A 25,197-nucleotide genomic window follows, 5' to 3' on the forward strand; every position below is an offset into this window, starting at 1 on the left:
TAAAGCACTGTTTGTTACCCTTAAACTGTGGGTACAAATGAATAAACACTGTGTATGGACACCCGACCCCAGGAAAAGTCCTCAAGGATTTAGCATCAGGAACCATTAACCACGTATTAGTCATCCAGACAGACTGTTCTATGGGCCTGGTCTGTTGAAGGGAGTCTGGAGAGAGAACAAGTGCAGAAAACAATGTCTATGACCTCAGCTCAAGCCCAGTGCATTAAGCTCTTGCTCTCTTCTATCCAAATCAGCTACTCCCACCCAATGATACATCTCTCCCGAATCTGTGCTTGTCTTCCTTTGAGGGCTTTGGGGTCAGAGAAAGGACTCCAGACTCTCCCACAACTGGCAGTAAGACAAGTTAATTACATAGTGCCTCAGTTTCATTATCTGTAAACAGGGAAGAAACAGCCCCAAAGTCATAAAATTTAAAGGATAAAAAGGAGCATGGAAAGCACTTAGTACAGTATCTGGAACCTAGTAATGAGGATTCCTTTCCCCTCTTCCTCTCAGATTACTGCTCCCTGGTCCCATCCTTGCCATTCTGGGGTACTAGTCATTAGGCTCTATTCCCCTACAATAAGCCACAGAGCAGATCTGAGGAGGAATCTAGGTCAGATGAAAGATCAAGTAGAACAAGGGAAACAAAACACTGTGGGTATCAGGAGCTATGGGCTCAATTCCCTAATTCTACTACCGATAGCTCTATGAATTTAACCTGCTGATCCTTAACTGTTCAATCTATAAAATGGACTTAATATTTATTCTTACCTAATGGGATTACTGTGATAATTAAAATAGACCTGAAATTACTTAGTGAACTGTACTTTAACAATCACAGTCACCATCTTTAGCTTGCTACTGGGTCATAATGACTCGGTCATATACCGACTCCCAATCTGGAAGACATGACCCAGAGAAGAGTTCACTAAATCCCAATACCTAAGAATGAAGGGAAACTGCTCAAAGCTACACAGAAATAAATTCAAGGCAAATATAATTAAAAGCTACTTAATGAACTGAGGACAACATAAGGACCTTTTAACATTCAAGAGATGGTACAGGCTAAAAATATAAACAACCTCAAAATGAGTTCAGCTATACTTTCAGATAAACGATTTATGACAGTATTTATTGGATTCTAGTCTATCTAAAATACAAACTGATAATAATATATTTTTAGAACAATAAAGCATCTTAGAAATCATCCAGTTAAAGGGTACCTAGCTGGCTCAGTCAGTTAAGCTTCCGGTTTGATCTTGGCTCAGGTCACGATCTCACAGTTCGTGAGACTGAGCCCTGAGTCAGGCTCTGTGCTGACACTGTGGAGCCTGCTTGGGATTTTCTGTCTCCCTTTCTCTTCCCCCTGCCCTAGGACAGAGGGATGGAACAAAGGGAGGAAGGAAGGAAAGAAGGGAGGAAGGGAGGGAAGAAGGAAGCAAGCAAGCCAGTGCTGTGTCCCCTAATTATGCTGCTTCTCATATCACTAACTTCTGTCACAGGCTAGAACTGGGGAGGCCACAACAGAGGCGTGGAGCCATGTGAAAGCCTCTGACTCCAACTTAGACAAGACAATTCCTAGAAAGAGATCCATTTGAGAAGGTCCCGATACGTTTACCTGTTTTGCTGCTGCTGAGGCCAAATCACTCTGCTTCAAATACAATGGGGCAGCCACATTCCAAAGCTTTTCTTGCAAGGCCTACACAGACAAATCAGGAGAGAAACGAACAAAGAGATCAAAAAGACTGGCATGTCATTTGAGGCTTATGTGTTTGTTTTGCTTTGGAAATCTACTGCATTAGGACTTCCTCTCAATCTTATTCTTTTAAGCTAATAAGCCCTGCCTACTATAAAGAAAGAGGAAACCAAAGGTTTGAGCTCCTCCCCATTCAATCCAATTCCTGTCCCAAAGTCCCTACATCCAGATCAGATCAGTGCTTGCAAGCAAAGGGCAGGAGCCATCCAGGTCTCACCAAAATGTGCAAGCAAGCCAGCTTCCAGGGTTCTCGTCCTTCCTTGTTCCCAGAGCCACTAGACTACCTAGGCTGCCTCGACCCTTCTTCCTTGAGCTTCCTTCCAAGCTCCTTCCATGGGGCTTTTATTTTGCCCCATGTTCACTATCCTTTGAACAGCCTATCACCTTACTGACATACCCAACCTAGAAATCAACAGGCTTTCCTAGATTCCTCCCTCTCTCTCCATCTGTGTTCAAAACGAGCACTAAGAGCCGCAATTTTACCTTCCATCTCTCTCCTCTCATCTGAACGGCCCCATCTCTCAACTCTCTTATAAATCTCTGCTGTAGTCCCTTATTTTCAGTCCTTCCTCATTACAGACATAATTTAATGGCTTTACAGAAAACCTAAACAATTTCCCAATAGAAGCATAACATAAACCATATACATAATTTTATGTTTTCTAGTAGCCACATTTTTATAAGTAAAAAGAGGTAAAATTAATTTTAATAGTATAGTTTATTTAACCTAGTGTATTTATTATAATTTCACTAAAAAGTCAGTATTTTAAAAAATTAATAGTTTACACTCTTTTTTCATACCAACTCTAAGAAATCAGTGTGTATTTAGCATTTATAACACATCTCAATTTGAACTAACGTTTCAAGTAATCAATAGTCACATGTACCTGGTGCGGATCCAGTTAAGACAGTAGCAGGTCTAAATTATAGATACAGAAATTTTTAAATCACCCAAATCATACTACCCTTGTTTTTGAAAATTCATTTCGAGTCATTTCTTATATGTATGCTTTTTATATAGCTGTAGTCTCAAAGCAGAAATAATTTTGTATGCTTTTTTGGTACATAACATTAACTGTATTTTGTCATGGTGTATAATTCTTCATAAAGATCATTACTGGTTACAGAATATACTGTTGAGTAGTTGTGCCAGAATTTACTTCGCTTTTACCCTGTTATCAAACATTTGCCTGTCTTTGGTTCTAAGCCTTTTCCCCTTACCTACACTGACACTCCATGACACTGACCAACATAGCTCTGTGTTCTTCGTAGGAATATTTTCTTTTCTTTTTCTACTGTAGAAAACCGGATTCTTTTTAAAGACCTGCTTGTATTCCTTATAGAGATAAGAAGCCAAGAAAGAAGGAAGACCAACAATGACATGGCATTCACTATGTGTCAAACACTAAGCACAGGGCTCTTACACACCTTGCTTGTTACCAGTCCTTACCTAGGTAGAATTATTATTAGCCCTGTTACACAGAGGTTTGGAAAAGACAAAAAACTTTGCGAAATGGCACAGAGGAACTTTTGGGGATAATGGAAATGCTCTATATCTTGACTGGTGGTGGTTACACAGGTATACACATCATACACATTTGAAAGAATCTATGTAGCCAAACAAGAGCTGTTTAAATCCCAACCTATTTCAGTATACACACCCACCTCCACATATATACACACACCTGCAAAGCCCTAAGCTCACGTATCTTAAAGTGAGAAATAATTTCTAACTACTCCATTTACTCTGACTTTAGTCAAATATCATAATTACTTCAGGGGCGCCTAGGTGGCTCAGTTGGTAAAGTCTCCAACTCTTAATTTCCATTCAGGTCATGATCTCACATTCGTGAGTTGGAGCCCCGCATCGGGCTCTTGCTTCCAGTGCAAAGCCTGCTTGGGATTCTCTCTGCCCCTCCTGCATTCATGCTCCCTCTCTGTCAAAATAAATAAACTTAAAAAAAAGAAAAAAACTTAAAAAAATATAATAATCACTCTAAAGAATAAGTAACTAAAGACGCTTGGAACTAAAGCCAAGATAAAGGCATATAAAGTAAGAGGGGTCCCCTAAATCCTAAACCTAAATTTAGAGAACTCTACTGCAGAAGCTGAAAGCTACTGAACTAATTGAACACACTTTCAACTCAGCAAACTGAAACAGCTTCTTGGTTACCAACTTTGTGTGTGTATATATGAAATCTGACCACCTAATATAGAATGCCAGCAAGGTGGCCATTTTAAAAGCAATGAAATCAACCTTTGACTAATAAGACTTTGACAAAGTAAAACTGGCATTTTTAAGAAAATAATATAAAAGTTCTATGCTAATCAAATTATAAAAACCAATTTAAAATCCATATGATTCTAATGAAAATGATTATCCAATCTACTCTAATTATATAATGATAAAAGAATACTTCCAAATTAAAAAAATTTAAATTCCCACACAAGTTAACAATTCTTTAGAGACAAATATAATTACACTGCCAAGTAAATAATTTCTCCACTGCTAAGCAGCTACATAAGACTGTACATTAATGACCTAAAAGAACTGCTGAATCCATTCAAGTGCATTCTTATACACTTTATGCACATTATAAGCACAGTCACAAACATAATGGATTTAAGCCCACCTTGATGAGAAGAAGTTGACACCGAAGATAGGTAGCAGAGAAGTCAGCAACTCCTGCTAACTCAGACTGGAGTTCTCCAAGTCTTTGCAGATCCCTATGGTAAATAAAACCCCAAGCCACACATTGGATAGGGATAATGATATCAATATAAAGATCACATCAAAAGCATTTTACCATTTTATACCTAGTAAATAAATTGGTCACAAATTCTTTCTCAAAGACTTTATTTTTTTAAGTAATCTTTACACCCTTTGTGGGGCTCAAACTCAAAACCCCGAAATCAAGAATTGTGTGCTCTACTGACTGAGCCAACCAGGTGCCCCACAATGACAGAACCCAATGCTGGAGTGATTATAATGAAATTGGTTCACTCATGCTTTGGTAGCAGTTTAAGCAAATACAGTTCTTTTAGAAAGTAACACTGCACTACATTATAAAAGTCATACACATGGTCAAATATTTTGATCAGTAGCTTTATGCTGAGAAATGATTCTACGGGGAATATCCAATAGAAATAAGCGCTGGGTGTTGTATGTAAGTGATGAATCATGGAATTCTACTCCTGAAACCAATATTGCACAGTATGTTAACTAAAATTTAAATTTAAAAAATTGCTTAAAAACAAATGAATTGCTTTATACCCCCACAACATTCACTCTTGTACAGACTATTATAGTGGAATATTCTACAGACATTAAAATATAAAATGGTAGTAAGGTGTATAATCTCAACTATGTAAAAACTATGTGTAGAAGAAAAGTATAGCAAAGTGGTTTTCTGGATAGAGGTATTAGGTGCTTTTTAGTGCCTTCTCCCAACTGTGCTTTATTTTCCATACAATAGACAAGTATTTTTTGTTATCATCAGGAAAAAAAAAATTTTTTTAAGATACTGTAGTAGACTTTGTTGGCTCCTTACCCATTTAGCCATTCTGTACTTCTTCCTCACTAACTGAACTCTGATTTTGTTCAAGGGAAGATGTCCTCAAACCCAGTTCCAGGTAGATTCTGATTGAACTAAGCCAATTAGTATATGTCATCTCCCCGGTTACGTGACTTAAGTTGGCCTTGTCAGTCCTAATGCAAGGACGTATAGTCCATGCTTGGAGCAGGTCTGAGAGTGTCTCTGTCTTTCTGTCTCTACCTCTAACATGCGCTATACTGAACAAGAGCACTTACAGTCCTGACTGCCTGGCAGCCATACTGTAACTCTAAAAGAAAAAAGCCGTGGGATAAAGCAAATGCTGAGGATAAGAAAAATCCAGAGAGATAAAAGAAGTGGATCTTCAATGATATAAATGAACTACTTGACCATACCATACTTAGAACTGCCTCCGATTTTCTATTCGTATGAAGAAATAAAAAGCCACTGTAAGCTAGTTTGAGATGAGGTTGTCAGATACCTGAAACTAAAAGTATCCTAGCTGGATACAGGTACAGACAAAATGATTGCAAAAATATAACACAGAGCTGCCCGTGGACAAGAAAACAGAGAGTGGCACACACAGATAAAATTGTGTGGGGGCTGGAATTATGGATTTCAAATTTTTAATCTGTTGAATAGACAATACATACCAAGCTATAGAATTAACCAATGAAGTATAGAATTCAAAAGATACTATAGGATATGCAATTAAGTTAGTCCACCTTCCTATCCCATTGCACCGCTAAGCAGTACACCCTTCTCACAGGCAACCATCATTGCCAGTTTCTTTTAAATTCTTCTGGGGATACATAGGGGTGCCTGGGCGGCTCAGTTGGGTGAGCATCCAACTTCAGCTCAGGTCATGATCTCACGGTTCGTGAGTTCGGGGCCCCGAGTTGGGCTGGCTCAGTGCTGACAGCTCAGAGCCTGGAGCCTGCTTCTGACTCTGTCTCCCTCTCTCTCTGCTCCTCCCCAACTCATGCTCTGTCTCTCTCTCTCTCAAAAATAAACATTAAAAAATTTTTTCTTTAATTCTTCTGGGGAAACACTATACATCTACAAAAAAAAACACAACACATTGTTTTTCTTTTTTCTTTTTTTTTTTTTTTTTTTTGGTGGGGGGGGGAGAAGTGTGTGTGTTTGTGTAACCTAATAATCCACCTCAGAAAGCATTCATGGAAAGTGGTCTTGTTTTTTAATGGCAACATCAAAATTTCATATAGAAATGACAGCTGTGAAAACCTGAAGATCTGGGTCACAAGGAAAGTGGAGTGGCATAAAGTTTCACAATATAAAGTTCATCATATAAAGTTTCACAATAGCCTGTACAAAACTGTCCACTGGAGTAAACCCATCCCTCTAATCTCATGCAACTTAAAAAAAAAAAAAAAAAAAAAAAGTTTATTTTAATGTTTATTTATTTTTGAGAAAAAGAGAGAAAAGGGGAGGGGCAAAGAGAGAGGGAGACAGAGGATCAGAAGTGGGCTCTGTACTGACAGCAGAGAGCCTGATGCGGGTCTGGAACTCACCAACTGCGAGATCATGACGTGAGCAGAAGTCAGATGCTTAACCAACTGAGCCACCCAGGTGCCCCTCATGCAACTTTTTAATAGCTAATGCTGCCGCCTACGGACCTTGATATCAGGAAGGAGATGCCCCAGAAAAGGACACAGAATGAGTTCTTCCCAAGTGACTGAAAAAATTAGGACCAGTGCCTTATAGATCCATCTCTGGTGAGTTTTGTGGCTGGAGCGATTCCTGGAGTGTGCTGTTGTCGGAATCCAGCACAGTAAAAGGCAAGGCCCTGTACTAGCTAACCACACCTGTGCAATGCTACTTTGGTGGCCAGCTGGTCCCTCTTTTCACATCTCGGATGTCTCTCTTGCGAAGACAGCCCTGAATCGCTGTATTTCTGAAACGTTTCCTCTCCAGGAAGATTCTGCCTTTCTGTTAACAATTATAGTGAACACTGACCAGCTGACTATACATTAGCTGACGGCTATCCGGTGTTAAGCTATTCTACAGCCCCTACACTGCCACAATTGTTCTCAGTTGCACAGAACAAGATGTAACCCAACCAGCCACGGGAAATCTGAACTACTGTACAAGCAAAATAAGAAACGTGTTAACCCTGGACAAAATGCCCTTATCCTACTGTTTCCTCTCTGTGCCTATCTATGCCCACAATCCTCAGGAAGCCTAATTTTAAACACCCATCAGGAAACTATAAACTCTTTAATGAGACAGGTACAAAGAGCACCATCTATGTGCACTATACTAGGTGTGCTAGGTGTTTCCTTACTTGAGCCTATTTAATCCTGACACTGCAAATTGCAATTAATCCTATTTCACTGAGAATGAAAGGGAAGATCAGTTTGCCCAAGGTTTCAAGACTAATGAGTAGCAAAAACAGGCCTTGAACTCAGGTCTGTCTGAACTCCACAAATCTTTTTTTTTTTTTAATAAACCATATCATATTTCATTTATTTATTTAATATTAAAGTATGTTTTAATGTTTATTTATTTTTGAGAGAGAGAAAGAAAGCAGAGAAGGGGCAGAGAGAGAGGGGGAACAGAGTATCTGATGTAGGCTCTGTGCTGACAGCAGACAGCCCGATGTGGGGCTTGAACTCACAAACCACGAGATCATGACGTGAGCCTAAGTCAGATGTTTAAGCAACTAAGCCACCCAGGCACACTACAGTCTTTTCATTTATTTATGAACTGCATCAAACACAGATGACACCTAAATGGATTTAAAACTAGATGCATATTAAGTCATATTTCTACAAATGTGATTTGAGAGGGCAAAAGTGCCCCTCCCAGGAACACATACTTCAGCAATCCTTAGTCCACATGTTGGCACTAAGTAGCATTTATAAAGTTTGGACTGGATTTACTTACAAAATGTCAAGAGCTTGTCTACTCTGTCAGAAGAGCCACAATTTAAATTTTAAAACATTTCATAAATGGCTATTATCTATGTAACTGCTATTCTCAAAATACCTTGCATAGATCATGATAATAATCTTCACAACAGTCCTATGAGCAGGTACATACAACCCTCAAATTACAGATGAGGGTGTTGAGGCCCAAGATCATGAGCCTAGGAAATGATAAAAATTAAGGCTTCAATCAATTCCTTTGGATTTTAAATCTCATTATCCTAGGTGCATTTGTGTCCTACAAACTGTTAACCAGAAACAGAGCAGTGTGACCAGATGGAAGGGCTAGAAAGACCTATGTTCTAGTCCAAGACTTTGCTATCTTCTCCGTCCTGGAGAGTCTTCTCCCTTCTTCACTTGATGAACTTCTATTCATTCTTCAGGTAACTGCTTAGCCATCCAGGGAAGGGTTAGGTGCCTCCCTTCTGTTATCCTGGAGAACCCTGTACTCCCCATAATGCAGCATGGAAAACACAATATTGCATTTCTTATTTACCTAGCTATTTCCCCAACCAGGCTATAAGATCTCTTACAGCAGAAACTATTTTGTTTACTACTGTACCCCTTCTGCCTAGCATATGATGGATACTCAAAAACAGTGTAACAAGTGAATGAACCCCCAGCTCCCTCACTCATTTTAAAAATGGGGTACTTCTAAAAAATGGGGTACTTCTCATAAAATTGTTTTCAAATTCAATTCATAAGGCATTTAAAAAAGTGGGTATATAGCAGGCGCTTGACAGACAATATACCTCTTGTTATGATCAAGGACAGCAGAGCCTTACCAAACAACAAATCCATAAATCTGGAGATGAGAAATGGCCAGAAGGAAATGCCATCTATAACAATATTAGAAGTCTTCATTTCTGGGGCACCTGGGTGGCTCAGTTGGTTAAGCCTCCAACTCTTGGTTTCGGCTCAGGTCATGACCTCACGGTTTGTGGGTTCAAGCCCTGTGTCAGGTTCAGTGCTGATGTTGCAAAGCCTGCTTGGGATTCTCTGTCTCCTTCTCTCTCTGCCCCTTCCCTACTCTCTCTCTTATCTCAAAAATAAATAAGCTTCAAAAAAGAAAAAAAGTCTTCATTCCTTGTTAAGCGATCACAACTACAGTTTTCAACAAATATTTACTCAGCTCCTATACAATACCCAAGGTACAATGATGAAGACAAAATAGTTATGTCAAATTCAAGGAACAAACAAATTATTTCCCAGGGCCCTAACTAAACTATAGTACACATTCTATCGATGAGATTCAGTTAGATTAAATGGGTGCTTCCTGGATTACAACAAAGGGAATGGGGTGCGTATGATGGTGAAGTTTGTTTCAAACTAATACTAACAACTAAGTGATCAGAGTCCTAATCAGAGAAACTTCTGTATGAAACTCTAACATTTCACTTTGCAACAACTACCAAAAATGTAAGTTCTGCAGAACCCCAAGGGTCATCTGATGTAACAGGAATCGCCTTTTAGATATGCCTGCTGCGCATCACAAAAAATCAATATTTATGTGGTTTTTTTGTTCTTTAATTTAAAAAAAAAATTTTTTTTTAATATTTTTGAGAGTGAAAGAGACAGAGCACAAGCAGAGTGGGGGCAAAGAGAGAGGGAGACACAGAATCCAAAGCAGGCTCCAGGCTCTGAGCTGTCAGCACAGAGCACGATGTGGGGCTCAAATCCATGAACCACAAGATCATGATCTGAGCCGAAATCAAACACTTAACCGAATCAGCCACCCAAGTGCCCCTTAATGTTGAGAGAGAGTGAGTGAGGGAGGGGCAGAGAGAGAGAGGGAGACACAGAATCTGAAGCAGGATTCAGGTTCTGAGCTGTAAGGAAAGAACCCAATGCAGGGCACAAACACCTGGACAGCAAGATCATGACCTGAGCTGAAGTTGGATGCTTAACCAAATGAGACACCCAGGCACCCCACAAAGCATCAATTTTAAAGTCAAACAAAACTAGATTCAAATCTCAGTTTTGCTACTTCCTAGCAAATTGCTTCACCTCCCCAAATTCCCATTTCTTCTCTGTGAAATGGTAACAATATCTAACTGCAGTAATGTTTGTAAAACAGAGTAGGTCATCAATAACTACTATACCATCTGCTTTCCTTTCTGGATATTTCACCTTCCTGGCCACCCTCCTCAGAATGCACTCAAGTGAGAAACAATGTCCAGGACCAACCACAGCACTAGAACAGTGGTCCCACCAGCCTGAAGCCCAGCAGGGCTCTCACCAGAACATGCAGGCAACTCAGATCAACAGGTGTTTACTGAGCACCTAACAGCCAGCACTGCAGCTGATGAACAAGCTTGCTTTTATATATTCTGCACTTGCTTTAGTGCCAACAGGATACAAACTGTCAAGAACAAAACCTAAATGTTTACTTATGTGGGGCTGAGTCAGAAGGTAGAGTTTATTTTCCTAGGCTCAGGGCCAACAACTTCAGATAGTGGCCCTTAACTAATCACTCTGTTAAGGGAGCAGAAGAAAAAAACAAAATATGATAGAGGCATCACTTCAGGGTCAGCAAACTTTCTGTAAAGGGTCAGACGGTAAATATTTTAGGCTTTGTAGGCCATACAGTGTCTATGGTGCTACTCAACTCTGCCTCCAAACCTTATTTACAAAAGCAGATGGATATTGCTTTTGCTAAAGGCAAATGGATTTCAATTCTTCTCCTATCATTCAGGACATCCTAATAAGGTTTGGCAGACTCTGCTGGTTGTTCCCCAGTATCTTCCCCTTTTTCCTAAGTATCAGAGCCACCAAATGTTAACAAAGCACTGGTCAGCCAGAATAAAGACTACATTTCCTAGCTCCTAGCAGCTATATGGCCATGTGACTTAACTTCTGGTCAGTGGGATGCAAGTAAAATTAGAACATGCAATTTGGGGAAAGTGTCTTTTTTTTTTTTTTTTTAATTTACATTCAAGTTAGTTACTATACAGTGCAACAATGATTTCAGGAGTAGATTCCTTAATGCCCCTTACCCATTTAGCCCATCCGCCCTCTCAAACCCCCTCCAGTAACCCTCTGTTTGTTCTCCGTATTTAAGAGTCTCTTACATTTCATCCCCTTCCCTGTTTTTATATTACTTTTGTTTCCCTTCTCTTAACGTTCACCTGTTCTATGGCTTAAAGTCCTCACACGAGTGAAGTCATATTATATTTGTCTTTCTCTGAATGACTAATTTCACTTAGCATAATACCCTCTCGTTCGATCCACGTGGTTGCAAATGGCAAGATTTCATTCTTTTTGATTGCTGAGTAATACTCCATTGTATATATATACACATCTTCTTTACCCATTCATCCATCGATGGACATTTGGGCTCTTTCCATACTTTGGCTATTGTCGATAGCACTGCTATAAACATGAGGGTGCACGTGCCCCTTTGAAACAGCATTATCTGTATCACTTGGATAAATACCTAGTAGAGCAATTGCTGGGTTGTAGGGTAGCTCTATTTTTAATTTTTTGAGGAACCTCCATACTGTTTTTCAGAGTGGCTGCACCAGTTTGCATTCCCACCAGCAGCGCAAAAGAGATCCTCTTTCTCCACATCCTCGCCAACATCTGTTGTTGCCTGAGTTGTTGATGTTAGCCATTCTGACAGGTGTGACGTGGTATCTCATTGTGGTGTTGATTTGTATCTCCCTGATGATGAGTGATGTTGAGCATTTTTTCATGTGTCTGTTAGCCATCTATCTGGATGACTTCTTTGGAAAAGTGTCTATTCGTGTCTTTTGCCCATTTCTTCACTGGATTATTTATTTTTTGGGTGTTGAGTTTGATAAGTTCTTTATAGATTTTGGATACTAACATTTTATCGGATATGTTGTTTGCAAATATCTTCTTCCATTCCATCGGTTGCCTTTTCATTTTGCTGATTGTTTCCTTTGCTGTGCAGAAGCTTTTTATTTTGATGAGGTCCCAATAGTTCATTTTTGCTTTTGTTTCCCTTGCCACAGGAGACGTAATGAGTTGCTGCGGCCAAGATCAAGAGGTTTTTGCCTGCTTTCTCCTTGAGGATTTTGATGGCTTCCTGTCTTACATTTAGGTCTTTCATCCATTTTGCGTTTATTTTTGTGTATGGTATAAGAAAGTAGTCCATGGGGAGCCTGGGTGGCTCAGTTGGTTTAGCATCCGACTTCGGCTCAGGTCATGATCTCACAGTTCGTGGGTTCGAGCCCCGCGTCAGGCTCTGTTCTGACAACTCAGAGCCTGAAGCCTGCTTCGGATTCTGTGTCTCCCTCTCTCTGTGCCCCACCCCCACTCACACTTTGTCTCTCTCTCTCAAAAATAAACATTAAAAAAATAAAAAATAAAAAAAAAAAAGAAAAGAAAAAAAGTGGTCCAGGTTCATTTTTCTGCATATCACTGTCCAGTTTTCCCAGCACCACTTGCTGAAGAGACTGTCTTTATTCCACTGGATATTCTTTCCTGCTTTGTCAAAGATGAGTTGGTCATACGCTTGTAGGTCCATTACTGGGTTCTCTATTCTGTTCCATTGATCTGAGTGTCTGTTTTTGTGCCATGGGGAAGTGTCTTTAAAAGGACGTGAGGAGGGGTGCCTGGGTGGCTCAGTTGAGTGCCCGACTCTTGATTTCGGTTCAGGTCATGATCCCAGGGTCATGGGATCGAACTCTGTGTCAGGCTCTGCACTGAGCATGGAGCCTGCTTGAGATTCTCTCTCTCTCCCTCAATCCCTCTCCCCTGCTCATGTGCTCCCTCTCTCTCTCTCTAAAATATATATACATATATATATATATATATATATATACACACACACACACACACACACAGATATATATGTATAGATACGTATATGTATAGATACATATGTATGTATATATATATATTTATGGGGTTAGAAATGATGCCCTTCTCCTGCTCTTTCCTTTTTCCTGCAGCCTGGAGTACAGAGGGGATAGTTCAGAGTTTGGATCTTTAGACAGAGACCACTTGATCTAGAAGATGGAGAAAAAAATGCACCTAGGACCCTGATAACCATCTCAGCTCTGCCTTGCCTACAAAAAAGAATTAACCTTTCCTCTTGTTTAAGTCACTGCTACTTTACATTTTCTGTCACCTATCATAACTAATATGCAAGGAAAGAAAAATTAAAAACAGCTTCTCTTTAATACTTCGAGTTTTGCGCTTATCATCAATCTGGTCATGAACACAAAGAGTTTTTCTTTGAAATATGCTCAAACTCCAAACTAATGCAAATATAAACAGATCATAAAACCATGTGTGAGTATAGGCCAACACTGGAAATCAAAAGAGCTGAGCATAACAACAGTATTAACTCTGTCAAAAAAACATCTCACCTGATGGTGAGCTCCAGCAGCTCCTGGGTTCCCTGAGGGTCCAGGTGCTGAAGACTGTACACCCTCTCAAGGCTTTGCTGCAGGAACTGATGGGAAGGGTCCTCATGAGGTGTGATATTGGCAGAAACAGCCGATGACACTAGCTTTCTACCTGGTAACTAAGCAAACATAGTGGTGTTATAGTGCCATCAAATTCTGTGGCTCAGCTTCTGGTAACACACAGAAACGAGAAAAAAACATGAGTCAAATACAGGAAAGGAACAACAGGTGAGGTAATTGTGTAAACAACCTTTCTCTCATTCCTTAGCTTCAGTGAGAGAAATGGAGAGAGAGAAAATGAATATAGTCTATACAATATAACCACAAGCAGCAAGGGGAAAGAAAAGAGAATGGTATAGTATTATTTTCTATTGCTAACTGAAATAAATGGGCTAACCATAGAAATGGAGCTAATAATCAGTCTGTTGTCACATTTATTTTTAAACTTCATTCGATCTTCCAATTCATAGGGAAATGATTTATTCCAAAATAAATTTATATAGCATGCTTTAAATGATGGTAATTATAAATTTTTACATATGATGGTAATTATAATTCTTGTTCTTACTGCTAGTTACCCTCCAAGAAAGGGATGGGGGAGAGCAAAAAGGATTTCACTTTTAATTTTGTAACTTATAGTTTAGATTTTCTAACCACGTACATATAATTATTCTAAATAAAGTCATTTAGAGTCACCTAAGCAGGAATAAGTTAACACAAATCAAGAGCTCAGAAAAGTGCCTGCACACAGTTAGCATTCAATAAGTATTTGCCATTATTATTATTATCGTTAATTAAAAAAATTTTTTTCTTTCTGTATCTCTAGGTTTTTAAAAAAAACAAAGGTTTATTATTAAAAAATAAACTTGCTGAAAATTATGGCTTCATGTAATTGTTAAAATGTTACACAATCTAATCCTTGATCCAAAATATGCTATTCCAGATGCCTGTTTCTTGCCTAACATAACATAACCAATAACTCAGGGACATTTAGAATATGAACCTTCTTAAAAAGTAAAAGTTATAGAAGCAAAAGTACAAAACAGTGGGAGAGAGCCCAAGAGAGAAAGAGAATGAATGAACTAACGTGTTTTCAGAGAAAATAGTCTGCTTTTGGCTATTTGACAACCACAAAGGACCAAAAATCAAAAAACCAAAAATAATGACAATAGCTGTTTTCAACATACCCTTAAGGCAGGAACAAGATGAGAAAGACTGTCTCGGAGGTAGGCATAGTGCCTGAAGGTATGATCTGAGAACAATGCTGGCATTGTTGGACAGGTTTTAGCAGCATTAAAAATAAGAACCAAAACTGCAATGTCTGATGCGTGAGTGGGTTAAGGAGACCTGGAGGTACAAAAGGTTGAGCTGGGCCAAAATCCGGTGTCCCAACTTCCCACCCCCAAAAGTCCAATTAAATGACAATTTTCTAACAAATAAATGCAAATTAAAACAATGAGATACATTACCCATCTCCAAGTTACCCCAATTACCACCCCAATTACCAAAAGTTTTTTAAAATAATGCCTGATGGTGCTGAGAATACTAACAAATAGAAACTTTTGGTACATGGCCTACTAAGGTACATTCTGGCACAATTCCTTTGGATAATAATTTGGCACTAGACAGTAAGAGCCTTTTGAATGTTGAGTAATTCTACATCTCAAATTTTATTCTAAGTAAATAATCATATAGTACAGAATCATTTATAATAGCAAATAATCAGGAACAAACTAAGTGTCCCAAACCAGGAGAATGACTTATACACCTGTGTTTCATCTACTTGATGGAGTATTACGCAATCATTAAAAATTGTACTTATGGGGATACCTGGGTGGCTCAGTCGGTGAAGCATTCGACTCCTGCTTTCAGTTCGGGTCATGATCTCACAGTTTGTGAGTTTGAGGCCCATGTCAGGCTCCTGCTAAGAGCCCAGAGCCTGCTTGGGATTCATATTTTCTCTCTCTCTCTCTCTCTCTCTCTCTCTCTCTCTCTCCCCCTCCCCAACTTGCACTCTCTCAAAAATAAATAAACTTTAAAAAGAGGAAAAACATATTTATGAAGAATGTAGAAATTCTGTATCACAAGCACTTTGTCATAAGTGCAAAAACCAGGCTCTAACATAGAGGATATGATGGCAGCTATTTATTATCAGATATTTGATGATGAGATAAACTATGTTAAAAAATAACAGCAAAAACACAATCCCAAGGCTTAAAAAAGGAAAAAAGAAATACACCAAAATACTAATGGTTGATTACTATGATTAGTAGGACTTTGAATGTTAAGTATGAAGTTTCTTCTTTCAACTGTGTGGATTTTTTTCCTTTTCATATTAATTTTATAACAAAGAGAAAATTGGAAATTAAAAGATAAACATAGTTTCCAATCTTCCGTATGTATCCCTATAGAAGTGCCTGCTATTTTCCTACCCAATATCCATTCTTCTTTGCTAACAGAATACTCATTTTACTCCAAATATTCTCTAGCTTTCTGCTCAGAACCTAGGGCTGACGACTGGAGCTCTGACAGCAATGTTGGACAACTGAAAATGGCAGAAGAGAAAGAAGCAGCTAGGATCACTAAGAATAATGCAGAGCTGCTATACCAGCACTAACTAGACTGTGTGCCTCCAGATTTCTTTTACCTTGAAGAAAAGTAAATACCATAACTTGTTTAAACTACATTTGGGGGCAATTTCTTTCACTAACAGACAAACATATTTCCTAAACAACACAATCTTCCAACTATGCAGAAAAATATCTTAACATAACAGGTTTCCAAAAATGTTTACTGTTTTTTTTTTTTTTTAATGTAAAAGGGCCTTCAGATTTCAGAGCACTTCAATACATCATGTGTAATTTGTAATAACACATAGCCCAAAAGCCCCTCTAATGAGCTGAATTTCAAACAGCTATAGTATCACACATTTAGAGGTAAGGTCTGGGATGTGCCTTTCTCAGTGGTAACACAAAGTCAGGCATGGTTAGTACATCAATTAAACAGATTGTTTAAAATGTATCCAAACACACTGTGAAAATAAACATACAGAATTAAGAGAGAACACATGGTCAACTTACAAAAGCACTTACTTGGCTGATCTTTATCTCCATTAATACCTCCCAAACCTCACCAAGAATCTGCTATAGAGAGAAAAGAACCCTCAGAGAGTGTGGATGCGCCGATGTAAATGTATTCCCATTACTGGAAAACCACTGCAGGACATGCTTTCCCTGGTTATCACAAACCCACTGAACTTGTATCAGAGGCAAAGCAATCCTGCAGTCTAGCTCAACACATCCCCTCCTCAGGCTGCAGATAAAGTTAAACTCCGAGTAACACAAGGGGAAAGCTCATAGGTTTTAAAAACAAAGACGTCTTTGAATCCCACATTTGCTGCTTGGAGAGTTATTTAGACTCTCTAACCCTCAGTCTCCTCATCTGTAAACCGGGAATAATACCTTCTCCCAGGGGTATTTGGAAGATCAGTAGTAAATGTATAAGGCATGAAACGGTGTATGGAATATAGCAGGGGCTCAAGAAATGGTAAAAAAAAATAAAGAACAATAATAATAATTGTTATTATTATTATAGTAGTAGTAGCAGTAGTAAATAGCAAGTGTGAATTACTGTGAAAACATGAATGAAAGCTAAGAATAATAACTACCAGGCTCCCTCAGGATATACTCTTAACTAAAAGAAATGAAAAAAAATAAACTTGGACCCCCACCCCCAGCTACATTGCAGAAAAAGATGCCAAAACACCCCCCACTAAATCAGCAGAGTCTGTCCTGAGCACAGAGGATACAAGCTGGATCATCCATGTCTGGTTCAGCTGTGTCAAAAAACGGATGGGTGCTCAGGAGCTCTGGCACCAAGGGAAGCACCAGGGTTGGATGTCGACTTCCCAGAAACTTCAAGCATCTGAAACAAACAAAATGAGAGCCCACCTTAATAACTTAATATATGCTTTAAAAAGTACTGGGGACTGGAATCAGAAAACCTGATTCAGAATTGCAAATTCTCAAACATCTACTTTTGCTACCTCTGTGACCTCAGATAAGTCATTCAATGATTCTGGAACTCAGTTAATTCATCTAAAACAATTCCTATTATGAAAATTAAAGGGCTAGTATGACATAAATTACTGCTGGTTATTTAACCAACAGCCATTTTCCCTATTTTCCTTGCCAAGAAAACCCTGTCTTTCCTCGGATATCAGGTAGGTGCTCAGAGAAGGTAGGTCCAGCCCAAGGGCTCAACAACAATTGGTCTAAACTCATCATGGCAATCCCACTCCCATTTTCCAGTGACTGCTTTGCAGGTAATAAAGTAACCCATTTCTGGTCAAAGGAGCAAGAAGGAAAGTCTAGTGGGGAGCTTCTCAGGAATGTTCTCCTAATCAAATAAAAAGAGAAATGTGTGAGAAGGTATACCTTTTCTTTTCTGCCTTAAGATACTATCTTATGAGGCAGCCATCTTGCAACTAATGAGAAGAAAGCCAAGGGAACTGCAGAGAAATCAACCAGATTACTAACCCTGTTAAACTGAATTACCAATCCTGAAACCAACTTTCTGACTTGTCATGCCAAAAAATTAGACCTTATTGTTTAAGCCACTTTTAGTCAGATTTTCTATTACAAAAATGCAAAAGCATTCTAACTGATATCCTGGGTGAAGTTCTGAAATCAGAAGAGACCTGAAACGTGAAAATTAATAACTGTGTGGCCTTGGGCAGATAAGTTTCTTACTACAAAATGGGATTAAAAAATCATTGCCTCATACAGTTGCTGTAAGGATTAAATGAGATAATAAATAAAAAGTACTTAGCAAAGGGTCACATAGTAAGAACTCAATTAGCTATTATTAAGCAGCTATTAGTTAACTATTAGGACTATAAGAAAACCCTTTATAAGCTATAAAGAACTACATGTGTACTGGTAATTAGGCATTTTATTATTATTATGGTTTAGAAGGTGTGCTGAATTAAAAAGAAATTAAATCCTTATTTCTATTCTTTTGGAGTTTATGATCCAGCTAGGGCAAAGATGACAAGTACTACAAGTTAATGAACTACCAAATGAATGATACTCTGTTTTCTACCTGTCAAAGGTAGAAGAGATCACCATGATAGAGAAGGTTTCACAAAGGAGATGGGAGTTCACCAGGGACTGGAGAATAGGTAGACTGGCAATAGAGAAAAAACAAACACCATGAACAAATTCATGGATATATGGAGTATGATAGGTATCCCATTTCAAATACTCGATCTTTTTAGGAAAGCACACGTTTCCCCGGTTCTACTTTTCCTCCTATGTGAAAAGCACTTACTGCACTAGTTTTCTGAACTCTCTCAACCCTTTTCTCATTCTGTTTTAGGGGACATTGTAAATTTTATAGTTTGACCTCCAGGTACCACTCCTTTATTTGATTTCCTATTTATTGTATTCGGATCTCCCAAGCACCTGGGGCTCTCTAAAACTGGACTTCATTTCTGACTTGTAACATTTTTTCTGTCTCATCCACCTCCTCATCTACATATTCCCTACTTCTCGCCCTTCCTGATATTTGAAGGCTAGATCTCTGAGTTGAATCTGTTTTTAACTCTCCATGGCACCTAGCACAGTGACTGGGTCATATAAACAGAATAAACTACCTTCTTCAAAACTTTCATTTATCTATCTTTAAAAATGTTGTAAAAATATGCCACTCTTGTGCTTGCTTTGGCAGCACATATACTAAAAAAAAGAAAAATAAAATGCCACTTTGACTATTCCTTTACTCTTTTACCACATTCTTTTTGATATTCCTAAGTAAAGCCACCATTCATGCAAAGAGATGAAAATTCAAATGATAATGAATAGGTAACTTCAAAATCTTTTGGAGCACTATAAGGTGAAAGAGCTTTCTGTCTACAATCACCCAATAAAGACAGTCTTATATAAATATTCTGGTAATAACCCCATATCTTATGTTAAGGCAAGTTCTGTGTTGCCACAGAACTACAGATACTGATACAGGTGTTTTTCCCCACTATAACCCCCACACCCCAAATGACTGAGTGTTCCTTGAAGATTCCCCTGGTATTTTCAGTTTTAATATATCCTACAAGTACCTGATCTGACCCAGTTTTTCTATTTTTAGTAACGAATTTTTCTGAAAAATCAATAAATTATACCACTAGAGTGATCTCATCACATAAGCTGACTTAAATATGTGGGGCACAATAACATACATTTTATAATAAACGTATGCAAGTAGTTCTTCAAACAGCAATTCATGAACAATGGTAAATTTGACTCTAGTCAGTAAAGGTACAGGTAACCAAGGGAAAAAATGATTGTCATTTGTAGATAAAGTGCCAAGTCCTGCATCTAATCTCTGTAACTATGGCTGTGATCCTACACAAAATGCAAAAGAGACAAAGAAGTGGTTAACACTATATAGGAGAAAAGGAACCTAATCAACTCATCTCTGTACCTCTAACACTTACCACAGGGCTTGGCACATAGTAAGTATATGGTAGCAGGCACATATTATCTGCTAGGCAGATGGATGGACAAATAAATAATCTAAAATGTGATATTCAATTTAGGAATTAGACTCCTGAGTGTCCAGTTGAGTCAGGTTTCTAAATTGAAGGCAAAATTGAGAGTCATACCCTTAATCTATGATGAGCCACTGAATAATGTCAATACTGTGCATTCACCACATTATTGGACTCAGTGAACAAATGAGCAAAAAGTCCTTACTTCCATATGGAGTCCCTATCAGTGGGGTACTTGGTTAGATTTTTCAGCAGCTCCACCAGTGCAAGATGAATCCCTTCTTTGGTTGAAACATTAGTACAGCATAAAAGTTCGTGAAGAGCCTCTCGAATATCCCTGGATGAATCCTTTAAAAAAAGATCATATTAAAAGCAGTCACTGTAGATTAGCTTATTATGGGAGAGTGTACAAGTTACAATGGGACTACAGGATACAGAGTCTCTCAACTTCCTGGGAGGAGAGGGACTAGCAGTTGAGAAGACTTCACAGAAGAGGTAATTAACTGAGATCTGAAGAATTCATTCATTGGTTCATTCATTCATACAAATTCAACATTTACTGAACACTTATTAAACATTTATCAAGCACCTATGATGTACACCAAGTGCTAGGGACATAACATCAACTGAAATCAAATCTCTGCTTTCAGGAGCTTCATTCTAGTGAAAAGACAAAAATAAATAACTATATAGGTCAGACAGTGATAAGTACTCTGGAGAAACTATAAAGCAAGTTCAAGGTAAGAATACTCAGATAGGTGGGGTATTTTACCTAGGATAATGAAAGGGAGGAGCAAACATAAAGACCATGAAATGGAAGCATGTTTGAAAAATAGCAGGGAAGCCCATGTGGCTAGAGCAGAGTAAATAAAAAGAGAGTACTATAAGGCGGTGTTAGAGGAATGGCCTCTTCCATCCCCAACACCTGCTCCACCTCACTAAAATGATTGGAAAAGGTCACCAACAACTTCCTAATGCTAAAAGAAACATACACATATCAGTTCTGTTCTTCTTGGCTGTCTCCATACCATTTGTTGTCAGTTCTTCAAAATTTTTCAACGTAGACAATTTGAAATGTATACAAAAATAGACATAATAAATCCCTCAGTTTCAACAATTAACTCATAGCCAATCTTGTTTCATCTATACCTTTATCCACTCCTCCCAATCAGACTGGTTTGAAGCCAGAGAAATCATATCATTTCATTTGTACACATTTCCATAAATATTTTCTAAGTGATTCCTTATTTTATTAATTTTTTTTTTTTATTTGAGAGAGAGAGAGAGCACATATGAGCTGGGGAGAGGGGTGGAGGGGGAGAGATAGAATCTTAAGCAGTCTCCACACTCAGTGCAGAGTCTGACTTGGGGGTCGATTCCTGTACCCCAGGATCATGACCTCAGCCAAAATCAAGAGTAAGATAAAAACAGAGAGGGAGACAAACCATAAGAGACACTTAAATACAGAGAACAAACTGAGGGTTGCTGGAAGGGAGGTCAGTGGTAGGGGATGGGCAAAATGTGTGATAGGCATTAATGAGGGCACTTGTTGGGATGAGCACTGAGTGTTACAGGTAAGTGATGAATCAATGGGTTCTACTCCTAAAACCAATACTGCACTGTATGTTAACCTGAATTTAAAAAAAAAAAAAAGAGTCCAATGCTCACGTGACTGAGCCACCCAGGTGCCTTGATTCCTTACCTTAAAAAAAAAATCACAAAACCATTATCATGTCTAAAAATTTAATAATTCTTTATTATCAAATATCCAGCCAATATTCAAATTTCTCTGACTTACAAAGTTTGTTTATTCTAGACGAGATACAACTAAGGTCCACACGTTACAATTGGGTAATATACTCCTTAAGCATCTTTTTCTCTAACATTTTTTTTTATTTTATATTTGAGAGAAAGAGAAAAACAAAGAAAAAGAGAGAGAGAGAGAGAGAGAGAGAGAGAGAGAGAGAGAGAACGAACACAAGAACACAAGCAGGGGAGGGGCAGAGAGATGGAGAAAGAATCTGAAGCAGGCTCCGGGCTCTGAGCTGTCAGCACAGAGCCCAAGGCGGGGCTTGAACTCAGGAGCAATGAGGTCATGACCTGAGCTGAAAGACTGAGTCAGCTAGGTGTGCCATTAAGCATCTTTTAATATGTAAAATACCTCACATTTCCCGCCCAGTAATATTTCCCTGTATATCCTGTGATGGTACTTAGATTTAAAGGCTTGATCAGATTTATGTTTTTCTTATAAGACCACTTCACAGGTGGTACGGTGTGCTTCCCTCAGGAACGATATGACACCTGTTTCTCTTTTGTGATGTTAGTAACCACTGGTAATCACTGCCTCGATTACTAATTCACTAAAGTTGTAAAACTGCTGTACAAGTCCTATCATTCTTCTTTATTTATTAATGGAAAACTTCTATAAAGAGAAACTTCCCTTATCAACTAGCTGGTTATCATGAAGTTCAATTTGTACAGGAAAAGGGAGGATTAATGCTTGATTCCTTAATTTACCAGTTTCCAAAATAAGTTGATTATTTATTATCATTACTTGTTATTATATAAAGAATCTTCCAAAGATGACTAATGCAGTGCTTATTTGCCACTATTTATTTTCTTTGCTTAAGTATTGTTCAAATCTTTTGCTAATTTTGTAATTGGATGGTTTGTTTACTATTGAATTTTGAGAATTCTTTACATATTCTTTATCAGATGTGTCTTGCAAATATTTTCTGCCAGTCTATGGTATGTTTTTTCAAAACCAGGTTTTCCTTTTGCTTAGGAAAACAGAAATTTACTGTCTTAGCTCTGGAGGCCTGAAGTTCAGAATCAAGGTATGAGCAGGGCTGGTTCCTTCTGAGGCTATGAAGAAGACTGTGCCAGGCCTCTCCAGCTTCCGGTAGCCTTGGCATTCCTTAGCTTATAGATGGCATTCTCTCTGCCTTCACATCACCTTCCCTCTATGGATGTTTGTTTCCAAGTCCACCCTCACCTTTTTGTACAGTGTATATATTAAAGGCATTATATATGTTTGATCTGATCCTAGTATCTCTCTGTATTGTAGTAAAATAAACACAACATAAAATTTACCATTTTTAGTCAACATACATTTTAAGTGTACAGTTCTATAGCATTAAATACATTTACGTTGTTGTGCTGTTCTTATAATTACTTAAAAGTGTCTTTCTGAGGAGCTTTTAAGTTTTGATAAAGTCCAATTTAATCTAGTTACTTCTCTTATGGGTTAAGTTTTGGTGTCATATCTAAGAAATCTTTGTCTAATCCAAGGTCACAAATATTTTCTCCTATAAGTTTTATAGTATTAAGTTTTACTTAATACGTGAAAGAAATTAAACTAAAAACTTTAAAGAATATGTCTGTATTCACATAGCAAAATCTAACAATCAGAGGACGGGTTGGAAACATGCTTTCTTCATTCTCCAGAAACCCTCCTTCAGCCTGCAGGTCTCTCAATTTTTCACTCCGCAGAGTTACCTGGACCAGCTTCTTAATAAGCACATCTGACCATGTCGTTGCTCTGTTTAGGAACCTCGTTTAGCTTCCCCACACTTGTGGGGCAAAGCTCAGGCTCCCCAGCACTGCATACAAAGTCCTTAACAATCGCTTCTCTGCTCATTTCTCCCTCAGAGCCACGTGAACTTCTCAACATCCCTGTCCATGCTGTGCCATTTCGGCCTTCCCAGCCTTCATCTGTGGCCATATGCTATCGCTCTGGCTAGAATGTCATTCCTTAGCTTACTTTTGATACTATCTTATAATTACTGATCTATACTTCTGCCTTCTCTATAAAACCGTGAGCAACTCAGAGGTAAGAACTAGTACTGTCTTTCACATCCTCAGAACCTGGCACAGAATCAGACTCCGTAAAAAATAAATCAGGAAATATTTTTCTGAATGACTTTATCAATATTATGAACTACTAACGTGCCAAGCATTTTACATGAATTCACTTTCAATTCTCATAAGAAACAAATGAATATGTGGAATTATCCTCACTTTATACTTGAGAAAACCAAGGACCAGAGAGAATAAATAACTTGTCCAAAGTCACAAAGTTGGTAGGACACCCTGAATAACTTCCAGGTGTTCTTCTCTTAATAGGATTTTCTTTTTTTAAGTTTATTTATTTATTTTGAGAGAAAGACAGAGAGAGGGTGCAAGTGGGGAAGGGGCAGAAAAAGGGAGAGACACCATCCTGAGCAGGCTCTGTGCAGACAAGCGATGTGGGGCTTGAACTCAGGAACCCGTGAGATCATGACCTGAGCTGAGATCAAGAGTCGGAGCTTGTGGGTGAGCTACCCAGACAGCCCACCTAATATGATTTTCAAAGCTCTGCAAGAGCTGGTCCCATTCACCTCCAGGCCTAATCTCATACCACACACGAAGTGCTCTTTGTACAGCCAGGCTCTCTTTTGGTCCCTCCACTGCCCATGCTTCTGCCTACCACAGTTTCTAGACTTGCTGCTCCTCTTCCTGGAATAGCCTTATACCCCGCATTCCCAACTCTTCCTGCCATGTGAGAGCCTAATTCCTTCTTCAGAGATCAGCTTCAGAAGCCTTCCCTGCTTGCTGCACCCCCTTAGCCCCTACAGACCAAGTGCTTCTATGACATACTCCCATGGGACCTCACTCCTTTCTGTCATGAGCTCCTCACTCAGTTTATTACTATACCTTCATTATGTTGTATCTGTCTACCTCCCTCATACCTAAATTATAAGGTCCACGAGAGCAGCACCATGGTTCCTGCCCACTACTGTATCCTCCTTAACACAGTGCCTACCACATAATAGGTGGTTAATAAACACAAAACAACAACAAAAACAGAAACAAAAAAACCCAGGTGAAAAGGAAAGACCAAAGACAAGGACTGACAGGTTGATTCCAATCTGTCTGGTTCTACATGCCGTGAACTTAACCATTAGACACAATGCTTCCCATACGAACAAATCACCACCACTGATAGGAGGCAGCTATATTGATAAATTGG

At 38.7% G+C, this 25,197-nt stretch overlaps 1 protein-coding gene across 2 annotated transcripts in view; it reads right to left on the reverse strand.

Moving 5' to 3' along the window:
* INTS4 (integrator complex subunit 4) overlaps nucleotides 1-25,197 on the reverse strand; it is a 117,872-nt gene that overhangs the window by 17,235 nt on the left and 75,440 nt on the right. For both annotated transcript variants that reach the window (XM_019449924.2, XM_019449925.2), the window contains 6 exons: nucleotides 20,392-20,534; nucleotides 17,448-17,563; nucleotides 14,827-14,960; nucleotides 13,601-13,758; nucleotides 4,393-4,486; nucleotides 1,622-1,702 (listed from right to left, as the gene is read on the reverse strand). In XM_019449924.2, coding sequence (XP_019305469.1) covers nucleotides 1,622-1,702; nucleotides 4,393-4,486; nucleotides 13,601-13,758; nucleotides 14,827-14,960; nucleotides 17,448-17,563; nucleotides 20,392-20,534 — 726 coding nt within the window. The remainder of the gene's footprint in view (nucleotides 1-1,621; nucleotides 1,703-4,392; nucleotides 4,487-13,600; nucleotides 13,759-14,826; nucleotides 14,961-17,447; nucleotides 17,564-20,391; nucleotides 20,535-25,197) is intronic.

The sequence above is a fragment of the Panthera pardus genome, unplaced genomic scaffold, assembly GCF_024362965.1.
Source record: "Panthera pardus isolate Hobbes unplaced genomic scaffold, ASM2436296v1 HiC_scaffold_12, whole genome shotgun sequence".
In the NCBI taxonomy this organism is placed as follows: domain Eukaryota; kingdom Metazoa; phylum Chordata; class Mammalia; order Carnivora; family Felidae; genus Panthera; species Panthera pardus.